The sequence below is a fragment of the Anguilla anguilla genome, chromosome 11 (assembly GCF_013347855.1).
Source record: "Anguilla anguilla isolate fAngAng1 chromosome 11, fAngAng1.pri, whole genome shotgun sequence".
Taxonomy (NCBI): domain Eukaryota; kingdom Metazoa; phylum Chordata; class Actinopteri; order Anguilliformes; family Anguillidae; genus Anguilla; species Anguilla anguilla.
The window spans coordinates 24,511,910-24,525,435 of NC_049211.1; the positions used below are offsets into that span (position 1 = coordinate 24,511,910).

At 50.8% G+C, this 13,526-nt stretch overlaps 1 protein-coding gene across 8 annotated transcripts in view; it reads right to left on the minus strand.

Moving 5' to 3' along the window:
- LOC118208009 (ankyrin repeat and SAM domain-containing protein 1A-like) overlaps nt 1-13,526 on the minus strand; it is a 102,131-nt gene that overhangs the window by 13,876 nt on the left and 74,729 nt on the right. For all 8 annotated transcript variants that reach the window (XM_035382253.1, XM_035382250.1, XM_035382251.1 and 5 more), the window contains 5 exons: nt 3,807-3,905; nt 3,013-3,159; nt 2,497-2,604; nt 1,056-1,223; nt 319-456 (listed from right to left, as the gene is read on the minus strand). In XM_035382253.1, coding sequence (XP_035238144.1) covers nt 319-456; nt 1,056-1,223; nt 2,497-2,604; nt 3,013-3,159; nt 3,807-3,905 — 660 coding nt within the window. The remainder of the gene's footprint in view (nt 1-318; nt 457-1,055; nt 1,224-2,496; nt 2,605-3,012; nt 3,160-3,806; nt 3,906-13,526) is intronic.

Genomic DNA, 13,526 nt, shown 5'->3' on the forward strand with positions numbered 1-13,526 from the left:
AAGGTCTAGATAGGCAAGAGTGTAGAATGCAGATGTGTGTGTCTGCCAGCACTTCTGCCAGTGTGAGCGATCAAACTGATGATTTAGTTATTTTTGTATATAGCTATATATATATATATTTCGTATATGATGTCTAGAAAGCCTGATACAGTAAGTGTGTGCTTTGACAAAGTGGAATGAAGAGTAATTAATTGAAATTCCATTAATACAAAATAAAAGGCAGTTAAAAGACAGTTATCTGGCAAAGATAAGAATGTAAAGACACAGCGTGTTGACTGTGTGGTGCAGGGGGGCCGCTGCTGCACAGGAGGGGCTTACGCTAGCCTCGTAGCCGCAGGACTCGAAGATGAGCTTCTCGGGCTGGTGGTGCCAGTTCTGCACGGGGGCGTAGGGCGCGGCCAGGCTGGGGGGCCGCAGGGTCAGGCGGGGCTCCCGCGGCCGGTCCTCGTGCCGATCCTGGACGGGGCACACAGACGGCGCTCAGGGCCTTTCACTCGAGCTTCTGATTAAACCGGGTCGCTAACCGCTAAAGCTCTGCGCGGGTTCGGACCAGCATACTTAAGAGGTCTTATTTCTCAACATCACCCAAACAGGACCCTGTGACCACAGGACACAGGCTCTCACTGCACTCTCAATGCCAAAGCTGAAAACTAGCGACAGAGCGATTAGCTTCAGGGCCCCTTTGGAAAGACTTTCCCCAGATTGTTCTGGAAGCAGAAACAATTTTGTATTTTAACAGTTTTAACTGGTCAAGTGGTTATAAAAATGTTATTTTTTAGGCTTGTTCAATACTTCTCAATACAAAACCCTACAACAGAAAGTTAAAACTCTATACTGATTGAACTGTGTTTTTTTAAACAGCCTCTTGACAGCAACCACAGTCACCAGGCTGAGTGTGAAGCACTGTGTGACAACTTGTTTGCATATGGCGCAATGTAAAAACAAAGAGAGACTGATTGTTTCATATGCCCCAAGCCAGCTTTGCTTTCTCAGGACAGCTGATCTCCTGACAGACAGACAGACAGACGTACAGACAGAGAGATGTAGCCACTCACATGAGTGCGATGCCGCTCGCCGTGGGAGCGGTGTGATGTGTCGTAGTCGGAGTCACCACCTCTCCTCCTCCCAGAATCCGCAGGGGGTAGAAGCGGGTCCATGGAGCGGCCGGTGTAGGAGTCCATGTGACTGAGCGGGGAAGAGGGCTGGGATACCAGGTCCTGACACTGAACACGTGCACACACACACACACACACACAAACACAGACAGACAAACAGACAGACACAGGCATTGCATCTTAATAGAGGTTTGCCAGTTACACACAAGCTGTTCACAATATCCAGATACATTATGAGTGCATGGTAACAATTTTGGAATGTTCAGGAACCATCTCCAGCTGCTTGTTGAGCGGTGGGTGCATACTGACAGAAATGAAGCTCTTTACAGTACCATATTGTTTGAAAAGCAGCACACTGGAAAGCACTATCATGTCACGTAAAGAGTGCCATGGTGAGCTTATTCAAATATTCCCACTACGTTGACACTATCACTGAAAATCACTTCACGTAGCTTTTGTCTGGAACATATTTATCAATGTGTACACACACTTCTTCTAATATGAATAACATTCCAGTATGACTGACTGGACTGCTTGAGAAAACACCTAATGGAATTCCAAACAGGCAGTATGCTGTTCAGCCCAAAAGGTTACGATCAATATGAAGAGAAAGCTTATCTCATCTCTTTCTGTTTCTATGACACTTCCTGTCCATGACGGTACACAAACCCAGCACAGTACTCTAATTACCCTTCACAAGTTCAGAAATCAGTGTTCTCAACCTACTCCTGTGTTAACTGAGCCTCTTGCCCATTTTCCAGCAGTGAACTCTGAGTGTTCATTATGTCTAGTTCAGCGGTACTCACTATTGCCCTTACAGAGTCTCAGTGACTCTCTATTAAAAGATCCCCTTGAAATCATAAACTATTTAGATCCAAGAAACCAGGTGAGGCAAGTAAACCAAGTCAGAAGTGTTTTTGTAATGCCCAGAGATGTCACCAGGGAATTGGGAGCACATGAAAAGATCTCACACATTGGGCCCCACCACCCCAGTGGGGACTCCCAGCACGGTTAGAGCACAATTTCTTGAGGGCCCCAGTCAGGCAGGGCCCTTGGATTCGTCCTAACCCTAACCCCCATACAGCAGCCCTGGTAATGCCCTCTACTGTGGGACCACCAATTGAAGTTGCCTTTCGGGCAAGCTGGTAACAAGCCTTGCAAGATTGTCAGGAATATTTTTGTGACTGCACATTGTCCCTGAATAAATAAATACAATTGAAAATCCAGCAACAAACATAACTGTGCAATCACCCTCTTCATGATGACTGATGAAGTGTCGAGTAACAGTGAAAACCTGCTCTCCCTCCCGCATGCTGGGAACATGATTCTGCCGGGTGTCATGAGCAACATGCTCTGTGGCGGGGTGGTGGGACGTGCTCACCCTGATTTGGGAGAGGCGCGGGGGCTTGACGGGGGGCTCCTCATAGGGCCGCTCTGCTAGAGATGCGATGATGCGTTTCCTGTGTCCGAGCAGCGTGATCTTCAGCACCTGAAGCAATGTTTGACAGAAAAGCACACAGGCTGAGCTACATACAAATACATACAGTGTGCACTAAAGCACATGCGGACATCCTCCCTATACTGTATTACACCCCACACACTGCATTAGCTACACAAGCACACAAGGGGCACTTCAGCTAATGGCAGAACTGAGCTACTTCTGCACACAGGGAATGGGCCTGTACTGCTCAAATCCAAACACACTCACACACACACACAAACACACACAGACGCACCAGAACATATGTTCACTGACCACTGGTCCGGTCTATCACACCAGCAGTCTTACTGACCCCTGACATGCCAAACTACAGGCCTGTGGCTTTGGCTCGCTGCACGCCAGCACAGCGGCCACCCTGACGCGCGTCAGGCTACGCCGACGCCGCGCGGCTCTTACGTTGACGATCTCCAGCTCCCACAGGTTCTTCACGCAGTCTAGCGTGCGGTAGCCGCTGGACAGGAAGTTGTGCAGGTACTCCTGCAGGCCCAGCGTGTCCAGCCAGGAGGACAGTGACGTGCTGCCATCGCAGCCCAGCGCCTTCACCTGCAGGGGGAGACACTGAGTCACATACCTTCGCCTGATGAGGTCAAAACAGGTAAAACAGGAGAACTGCACAACAGAGAACTAAGTACATAATCAAGGTAGATAAAAACTAGAGCCCAAGGGGTTTCAATGAGCCACACAGCGGAATAATCACTCCAGGAACAGAAATGCTTTCTTCTGCTCAGAAAGTGTGTGCTCAGAAACAGGCCACATTCACAAAGCGGCTCAGTTTAGGCTTATCTGCAGATTATCTGATGTTAAGATGAAAAGCATAAAATATATTCATACTTTGTGCTGCCTGTAGGGGGTGTACGTGTACAACGGGCTGCCTGTTGTGGCTGTAAAATACAGAGGCCCTCCTTTCAGGGGTAAAATAACACAGGGTTGCCTGTAGAGGGCATAACTACATAGGGCAGCCTGTAGAGGGTGTAAATACACAGGGTTGCCTGTGGGGGGGGGTAACTCTACACAGGGCAGACTGTTAGGGGTGTAACTGTACACAGGGCTGCCTGTACAGGGTGTAACTACACAGGGCTGCCTATAGGGGGTGTATCAGCACATAGGACTGCTTAAGGAAGCAGGAATTTAACAGTGGCTGGGTATGAGAGCCCTCTGCTTGCACAGAGCCCCTGTCCGGAGGGCCCCACCTTGGGCAGGGAGCGCGCCGCCTGCAGGAGCTTCCTCCGATGGCCTGGGTCAGTGATCCCGATCTCCCGCAGGTCCTGCTCCTCCATCACATTACTGCCCTGTGGCAGGAGGGACACACAGGGGACAGAGGGGACGGCGTCAGGCAGGAGAGCGTGCATGGAGCTCACACACATTCAGCGCAACCCTGCGGCAGGGCACCGATAATATGACACATCATCACACACATCATCACACGCACACACCTGCTCAGCTGCATGTGCATACACACACACACATACACACCGTTAACATGATTTTGTGGTGGGAGGCCCCTAGCACCAGTCTCCCCCACCCTCCACAAATAAAACATCAATCAGCCCTAAACGAACACGAGCGAGGGCGGGGCCAGTTTGGCCCCAGAGCACAGACTGCCCCGCTGCAGAGCTTCTTAACGGACAGCCTCTGAGCCGGGCGCTCCCCTTAACGAGCTGCAGCTGCCCCTCACACCTCCACAGCACTCTCCTTCGCCCAGTAAACATTATTGAGTGTATGTGCTCATGGGGGGGAGGTGGGGGGTTTCAGACAGGCCATCTACAGTTCCACATAAAACAATCCCCGGCCTCCTAGACAGGAGCAATGGATGGCTAATCAATTGATCGACCGGTGAAGAAAAGAAAAGGGCTGAATAATGGAAAAGCAGAGAAGGTCTATTGATAGTTGGGGGAAGGCAAGACAAAGACTACTAGTTTGGTTGGGGGGGGGGGGGGCTCCTCAGCTGTCACTCCCCTTATCCAGACACCACCTTGTCAAAGGCAAATGATTTAAACTGGAATTACAAGCCATTACTAGGAAACGCCACTTACGTGAAGGATGAAGCAGCAACAAAAAGCAAGTACAAAACAACCTCTGGCCCAAGATATTAAAGATGTGACAAGACAAAAGCAACAGAATATAATCAAACTAGTTTAAGATTATAATAACTGGTTTATGTTTTTATAAGTTTTAATTTAAGATGTGTGTGAGCATGTGTGAGAGGGGGAGCGTGAATAGAGACCTCTTGTGTCTTTTTATGTGTTGCTCTGGAGGATTTGTGTGTGTGAGAGCACTGAAGGATTTGGAGCAAATGTGTGAGGCTGAGAGATAAAGTGTGAGTGACTGAGAGAGCCTGAGGATCAGTGCACAAGAATGGGAGAGAGAACAAAAGAGGAAGAGAGGAAGAGAGGGGAGAGACAGGTGAGAGAGAGCAGGGAGAAGAGAGAGAAATGGAGGGAGAAAGTTAGAACAACAAGAGAGATATGGATAAAGGAAGCGGGTATTTGAGTACAAACATGAGCATTGCATTCAGTGTGTAAACGCAGTAAGCAAAGGTTTGCAGTTGGGCTCAAACACTGTGAGCTGAAGTGTGTTGAGCGTGAGAAACAGAGAACATGTGCACAAACTTGAGTGAGGCAGGGGTGTGTGGTCTATCAACACTCCAAGAGGTAAATGAGGTAAAGGAAAGCCATTATTTATTTCTATACCGTTTCATAGTGGCGTGCCAGCAGCTAATTAATCTTCCTCGGGTAAATGACATGGGACTGGGAAATGGTTTAATAAAGAGAGGACGGACCGCCCAGTCCATTCAGTGGGAGTGTGGCACCTCCTCAGCGGATAGCCGCTGATGACCTTTGACCTGCCGTAAATGTAAACTACGGCGGTCGATCTGGCCTCATCAGTCATTTCCGCAGCTCGATAACAGAGCGGTTAATGCCGAACGGCAGCGCTGAATCCGCAGCGTGGCGGACTGCCCCTGGCTGCACGCGGGCGGCGGGCCGGAGGAGAGCGCGGTGCGCGCGGCATACGGAATCTGAAGAGCTGAGCTTCGGCACAGCCGCGGCGGCGCGCGTCGTAAACATGAGCCATCGAGCCGGCGGCGCGTTTGAAGTGCCGGGGAGCCGCGGCTGTCGTCAGCCTCTGGACTGATGGGCCTCGCTGGCCTCCGGCGGGGCGCCCGGCCGTGCTGACAGGAGCCGCAGGAGCACGGAGCGAAACGCCGGCCCACCCCGCGCCCCTTCACAGCGCCCACAACAGCTTTCGCCTTCTCAGGCAGTCCACCCACCCCAGGGCTGTTGGCACGGTTACATGGGTGACCTCAGCACTGGGCCTCGGGTTGGCACGGTTACATGGGGGTCTGCAGTGTGGGGGGGGAGGAAAGTGATCTGGTCTCCATGTCCTGGCATCCTGTCCAGGATCAAGCTGCAATATGAGCTGTGAGAGGGGGAACAGGGCCGCAGCGGAGATCGGGTCGCTCCTGTGGTCACCGCCCACTTTGTGGTTTACTCGAGAAAATTCACTACTGAAAATTCCTGCAAAACATTAACATTACGGGCATCTGTCATCAGAATCAGGATTTAAAGACGTAAAAGAATCGAACCCAGGTTAAATTCTTAGGGCTTGGTGTGTCAACAACAGCACCTAGTTAGAGCTGTAGATCCATTTGTTTTGGGCAAGACAAGCATGGGTCCCAGTGCTGAGAGAGCCCTGTAGGAATCAACACGCGCTCTGCAAAAGTTGCACCGACATCTTTGGAACCAATTCCCAGAGTGAGTTGGAGCTACATTCCCAAGCTCGTACGCCACACTTTGTTAAGCTCATAAGCGGCGTCTCTCAAACAGAGAGAGAAGCAATCTTTCTGTCCAACAGTATTTACTACTACAGACGCCATGAAAACCCCCTGTGCACCGGGCGTGGCTTTCCCTGAGCAGAAGGGGGTTACTAAGGGGGCTTCAGACAAACAGCATGACCCCTCTGCCGGGCAGGCGAGGGGGCGCTCGGATTTCATAGGGCGACAGAGAAAAAACAAGGGGGTTTCCCAGATCATAGTTCACTTCCTCTCAGCCAACGGCTGCAAATACAGCTCAGAAAGGCCAGCGACATTCCTGCTAATACAGCCCACCTCAGTCCAAGGGCACCGGCGGAACTTCCACCAAGTAAAAGGACATGAGAGTCTAGACCCCGGAATGAAGAGTTCACTGAGATTTATGGACGGTGACCACGGAATACAGATAACCCTGAAGGCCAAGTTTGGCTGTGGTTCTGCTGGGGGTGCACGAGGCCATACAAAACCAAGAATGAGTACAGACACTACAATCTGTCACTGACTGGAACCAATTACTGTCTATATCACCAATATCTTTTGATTGGCTCAAGTGGTGGACACATCATTGTAGCTCACCCATTTACAGGGTTCATTAAAGCTTAGCCTTCACCAGTCAGTAGAAAAGAAGTTCTCCCGCTCCACAAATACAGGCCTATTACATAATAGTAAAACCACTTGCCCAGGGAATCCACCCGTGCCACTGTCCATGATGGGGAAATTCTGCTAATGCCACTTCTCTGATGAAGCTTTCATCAGAGGCCTCTCCAGTCGAGAGCTGTCCTTTATTTTCCAGAAAACAACAGGCACATTAACCCAGAAGAGGAAACTAAGATTACCCAGGAGGGCTCAGAGAACAGGTCAGAGGATGTGGGAAATGTCCAGTTGAGAAAAGGGTGCCATCCACTCATACTCATACTACCCAGTTCTATTTTCAAGAGGAAAGTCTGCATGTGGACCCATGTAGGGACATTTTTACGAAGGACTAGACCCATTTTTCAGAGCATCTGCTTGATGTCAAAAATCCTTCAGCTGCAATCAATCAAACGTGGGGGGGGGGGGGGGGGGGGGGGGGGGGGGGGGGGGGGAGCGGCTCTCGTCAGTGAGCGCACGTTTCGTTTAATTATATTTACGGGACAGAAAAGACAGCAGAATTTGTACATCTGTCATTCAAAAACACAGAGAATGGCAGAGGAAGTGTGAAAAACAGCATAGTGCATTTGACAGCTCATAGGTTCCTATTTTTGTGGGGAAGCTGTGAAGTGACCTGACCCAGGTCTGAGCAGATGTAACTGCGATGGCTGTAATGGAGGCTCGTCTCCCATCTCCGACATGCTGAAGAGAGCCTGCGAAACGCCTCAGTGACACCCGTCTGGCCCGCTCAATGCGCCCGCCGCGTCGATCGCCTAACGCGCCGCGATTCATGAATGGGTTCTCAGAAACAGCATTTCGCCCCCACAGGAAGCGCTGCGAGTCAAGTGGCATTAGCAGCACTCAGAACAAGAGGCAGCCTGCCGTTCCTCAATCTCAGCTCTCACTGGCAGCATCAGCGGCCTTTCTTCAGCAACCATTAGCTTTCAGGTGCCTGCTCACACCAGGAACATGATGCTGTCCAACCAACACACAAACCAGGAACTTTGAAAGACAAAGTGAGGGACAAAGTTTTTTGGATGGCGCACTGCAGTGAGTGCTTTGTACACTGATGTCGCCTTTCAATCCGCAGTTCCTTCAAGCCTTTCCAAAAAATAACTTTTGCGAGATTCATATTTAACACACAGCTGATGGAAAACTGAGCTTTCTGAGACATGGCCCAAGGAAGCAAATTCATTTAAAAAAAACATGACATGTTTCCCGGAAAAGCAATACATAAAATGGCAAATAGCTTTCTTGGCAAATATCCATTCAAACCTTCTTAAAAGATGAGTTTGAAATGTGCAGACCTGGTTTAATCATTTCTGCCTCCAAAAAAAAAAAAAAAAAAAAATCACTCTTCTCACTGGCAAATGTGCCATCAACTGCCACGGAAGCATGACAGCCAACAGAAGCAGCTTGCTCCAGCTCAGTTTTGTGCGACGCTACATGCCTGCGTTTGTCTGCCAGTTGGGCAGGAAACCCAAGCTATGGGCCGCTCCCTTTCAGATGTGCGAGCAACGGAAAGCAAGCACGGGCAGATGTGAAAGAAGCTGGGGCAGGGTGGCCCTGATTGGAGCAGGCTTTGGCCCAGTTCTGCAAAGTTAATCCCACACAGTCCAGACGGAGTGGGCTACGGGACACACTAGGCTAAGGGACACAGTTGGCTAAGCTTTTTTGACTACGTACCACAAAGGTATGTCCCAAGGGAACAAACATACAAATGAATAAATCACAGAAATGTGTGTAAATCTGAGGTGTCTACAAGTTCTTGCCATCTCGAACCCTCAACACTGTTGGTTTGTAAAACTGCTAAAAAAAAATGTGATCAGGGTAATAAATTCATGAATGAATGAACAGATGAATGCACATTCTTGGAATAAAAAAATCATTTTTCCCCTCAAAAGACATCACAGCCCATCACAACCTTCCCAAGTCAGCACAGTTGGCATTTTCTACAAATGAACGCTTCTTATCTCCGTCTCATCTCTTTGTGAGAGAAACCTCACCTGACAGCTGCAGGACAGGAGCGGGGCCGGTATGGTGATTTATGGAAAGCGTAGCCGTTTCACCGCGGTGGGCCCTGTCCTTTGATGCTGCTCGTGCTGGTATCACAGGAGTGTGCTTTGCCAGCTAGGCCACCTCGGGCGATCGTCCCCGCGGGACTCCGCTGACCCTCGCCTCAGAGGGAGCCGGTTCTCCCCCCCGGCTCCCGCGGGGAGAGATAAATCCAGCGCCCTGCTCAGAGGGCCGCTGGACCGTCCCCTCAGCCCACACGCCACCGCTCACCCGCTTCAAACGCATTACCGCTACACACACCGCGGGAAGAGCTGCTCATTACGCTTCCAGTCAAAGAGAGGGAGAGGGAGGGAGGGAGAGAGAGAGAGAGACAGGGAGAGAGAGACAAAGACAGAGAGAGAGGGGGAGAGAGAGAGCAAGCGAAAGAGAGAGAGAGCGACAGTATTTGGCTCAGCTCCTCTCTCTTTTCAGTCAATCGAAATGCATCTCATTTATTTTAACAAGGCTTTCTTGCTTCTGCGGCTACACAGTACAATCACTGTTATCTTATTGATCCCCGCCCACCCCGGCCCCCTGCTCTTTCCAGGGCCCGGCGAGGGCCAGTGCAGGACCGGGGCTCTTTGTTACCGCCTGACGAAACGAGCGCAGTTTAATTACGGGCTTAGCGCTCCCGCGGATTCCAGCCCTGACCCCTCTCCTCATCCCCAAGCCCCGGGGCCGCCAGGGCTTGTCGAACAAAAATTGGGGTAAAAAAAAAACAACAAAAAAAAACAGCGTTTGTCATAAACGGAGGCCAGGCCACGCTGTCATTTTAAGGGTCTGTGCACTGCAAACTTCCCTAACGCTGCTTTCCGTAATGAGACTCACCATGCAATGCCGCCCACTGCTCTTTAGAACTCAACATCTCATTTTATCCATCTGTAATCAGCACTAACCTGTTTGTTTTACCACTTTTTACAGGCCATCAGGTTGTTGGCAAGTACAGACCTCAGGGTAAGCGTGCCAACACCCTGCATACAAATGATAAGCGACTGACACAACCGTGCCATTGCGCTATATCACAAGTCCTCAGTGAACTTCATTTGCCACCGTTCAGCCAGGCACCAAGCACTGAGGAAGACTCAAGGGCGACCGTCGTCTCTTCTAAATTACACACCACTCCTGCGCTGACACCTTATAAGAAAGATGACTGGCGGGGGGGCGTGGAGGGGAGGGCAGCTCTGACAGCGCATCCGTAGCTCCGCGCTAGGGGAACGATGATCCTGCGCTGTGAAACCCAGAGTTATGAGATTTCCTGAACACGGGACTCAGTGACGGGGGTGGGGTGTGTGTACGTGTGGGGGGGGGGGGGGGGTAATGTGCTCCAGCTGAGCCCTGGGATATGAGAGGCTTCATTTCAAGTTCATCTGCTGACAGACACTATTTTAATTAGTTTGAAAGGAGAATTATTTAGAAAATTGTGCTAAAAATAAACAGTATCTGGCTCCACAAACACACACACACACACACACACACACACACACACACACACACACTCTGAATATCAGACAGAGGAAGGAGAAAACAGCAGGCAGTGACTCAGTAAGTCGGCACCGGTCTTGAGCATTAAACATGACGCAGATTGAACCACAATGCTGCTGTACCCCCTATTGAGTTTCTGACAAACATGAGCATGACCACAACAGTCATTTTATCCCTGAATATTAGCCTCAATTTTAGCCTGGCTAGGGACAGGCTACCCAGAAAAGCAGAAAAAAAATGTGGTATGAAGAAAGTTGATCTTAATTGGGGTAGTGGCAGCTGAAAAACTTCTGAGTGGAAAACACAGCTGAAAAAAACTACATGGAAAAGAAAACTTCTTATGAAATGCTTCCTGGGATTTGGTGGGGAAGACTGAGTGAGAGAGAGAGAGAGAGAGAGAGGGCTGAGATTACAGATGCACAGCCTGAGGATTCAAATACAAGTAGCAACATCAGAGAGTCCTCCCCCACTGAGTCCCTAAAATAGAGTTGGGATTGCTTTTTATACTGGGGGGGTGGCTCTGTCTCTGACATCACTACGGGACGGACACCAATTCAAGCGCGCAGACGAGTCTTGGAGCCGGCTAAGTGCCAGTGCTGTGAAATTAAGGGACTGTCTGAGCTGATTACCCCAGATCGCGCTGAAGGCAATCAGACCGGCAGGGCTTCAGTGGGCTCTGATTAAGGGTGTGGCCTACCTGGGGAGGGGGGGCACTTTCACTTCTGACACTGAGGATTTCAGTAGCCCAGTTACTGGATGATACACACGCCTCCACATCTGGTGGTCATGAGGAAGAGTGCAATAGTCTCTTTTGAAAAGCCTACGGCTAAACCTGCTGTGTGGAAGCTGATGTCTGCGTCAGTGGAGAAAAGAAGAGGACAAACCTGCCTGCTTTTCCTGGATCTACGGTCTGATAGACGGAAGGAAACTTGTTAGTCTGGTCCACGCCCCCTGGCCCCAGGATTGGTTGAAGCCATTTGATAGGCGACTCAATAAGAGCCTATCAAAGGGCACTGGAGGAGAACTCCGCTGCAGTGCGCGGCTCCACCTGTGGCTGACGGCTTGCTCGTGGGCGGCTCCCTTTCGGATGTAATTAGGATTCACTGTCAAGTGACTGGAGAGCTCAGCGGGGGAGAGCTGGGAAAGCTGGGAAGTGTGAGAAGAGCCGGGGCTCCCCTTCCCAGCATGCTCCTCTCGGGACATCCGCCCCTCCCCCTGAGGGGGTCCCCTAGGATGTGAATGAACCCGGGTTTTCACACACAGGGGATGCTCCCTCAAAAAACCCCAGTGAGTGAGAGAGAGAAAGGGAGAGAGAGCAAGAGAGAGAGCAAGAAAGAGATAGAGCATGAGAGAGTGAGAGTAAGAGAGAGAGTGAGAGAAAGGGAGAGAGAGCAAGAAAGAGATAGAGCGTGAGAGAGTGAGAGTAAGAGAGAGAGTGAGAGAAAGGGAGAGAGAGCCAGAGAGACAAAGTAAGAGAGAGAGACAGAAAGAGGCTGCCTGTTCCTATGACAGCCCAGCCCCCCTGCTCTGTAAAACAGAGACATCCACACAAACACACCCAAAGCAATTACCACTTCAGGCTGACCTTAGTGTTAGTCTGGAGAAGCTAAAGCTGGAGGAGGCATTAGTGTTCCTCCATCTGAACAATCTGAAAACTAGTCATGTTGCATTGGGCAGGCACCGCTGCTTCATCAGTCTCCAATGGTGCACACATTTTGGAGGAGTCCTTCAGACGATATAGAATTTTTTCATACTGCTACACTTTAAACCTCATTTACAGAATATGTCATTATTTTTGATGGAATCTGTGCATACCATCATAAACTGGCAACGCATAGAGCTTCATTTGCTTAGGTGGCAGAAGCACAGGATCACTGTATCACAGGATGTGAGGGGAGAGGAGCCACTGATCAGCCACAGACGATAATGAGGCCGCTTGCTGAAAGTCTCGGCTCAGAGCCTTTCTTTGTGCATCATCCTTTAAGACCGTGCGTGCGCCACATCTCAAGACCCCTCTGCGCACACGCAAGTGAACTCTTCACCGCACCTGCACTGAGCGGGACCAACCGCAGAGGGGGCTGCTGGTCCACAGGAGACTACAAAACCGCTGTCCCGTTCCCCCTCGCCAAGGCGCCAGCCGCCCCCGGGTCTGTCCGGATGCGGACACGCTTCTCTCCTGACGGAGCGCGGCCGCTGCCTGATTCGTAATAGTCCCAGACGCTTGGGCCAGCTGGGTCCTCCTCCGTCTCCGCTATCAATCCTCATTACGGGCGGGCGAAAAGGAGGCGCGGGGAACGGCGAGCCGTGCGCTCGCAGGAGGGCCGATGACCTCGTCGGCCCGGCAACGGCAGCCGGAGGATTACCCAGAGGCCCGCGCTGATTGCGGCGAGAGAGCAGCTGCTGTTCGGACCGAGCGGCTGATTGCGAGCCGGAGCGCAGCAGCGGGCTTTGTGTGGGACGGCCGAGGTCAAAGGTCGGCGCGCTGCGGGGCCTTTGAAGGCCCTTCCCGTCTCCGCAGGGCTTTCTGCGGGGAACGCTCCGGCCCGAAACGGACAGGACAATCAACCTCTGGTCCCGCGGGCCACCGCGGGCAGAGAACCGCTCATGATTGATCCACCGCAATATGCTGCAGATTTAAACAGCAGCTTCAGATTCAAGGGTTCGTTTCCCCCTCATAAAGCAACACGGGGAGGGAGTCACACGCAAAATGAGACAAGGCAATGGAGCGGACGCAGGTCTCCTTCAGACCTGACTCAAATCTGAAATATTAAAATTCTTACTAGCAAAATTATAAAATACGACTGCTCGAGAATTTTTACCGAAATACATTGCTGTGCCAGAAAGACACGAGAAAGAAGAAACGTGCTCTGAATGTTGGTGGGAAGAGATGCTTCTTTTCAAATCTGTCAGTATTCTGCAGGAACTTTACCAGTTT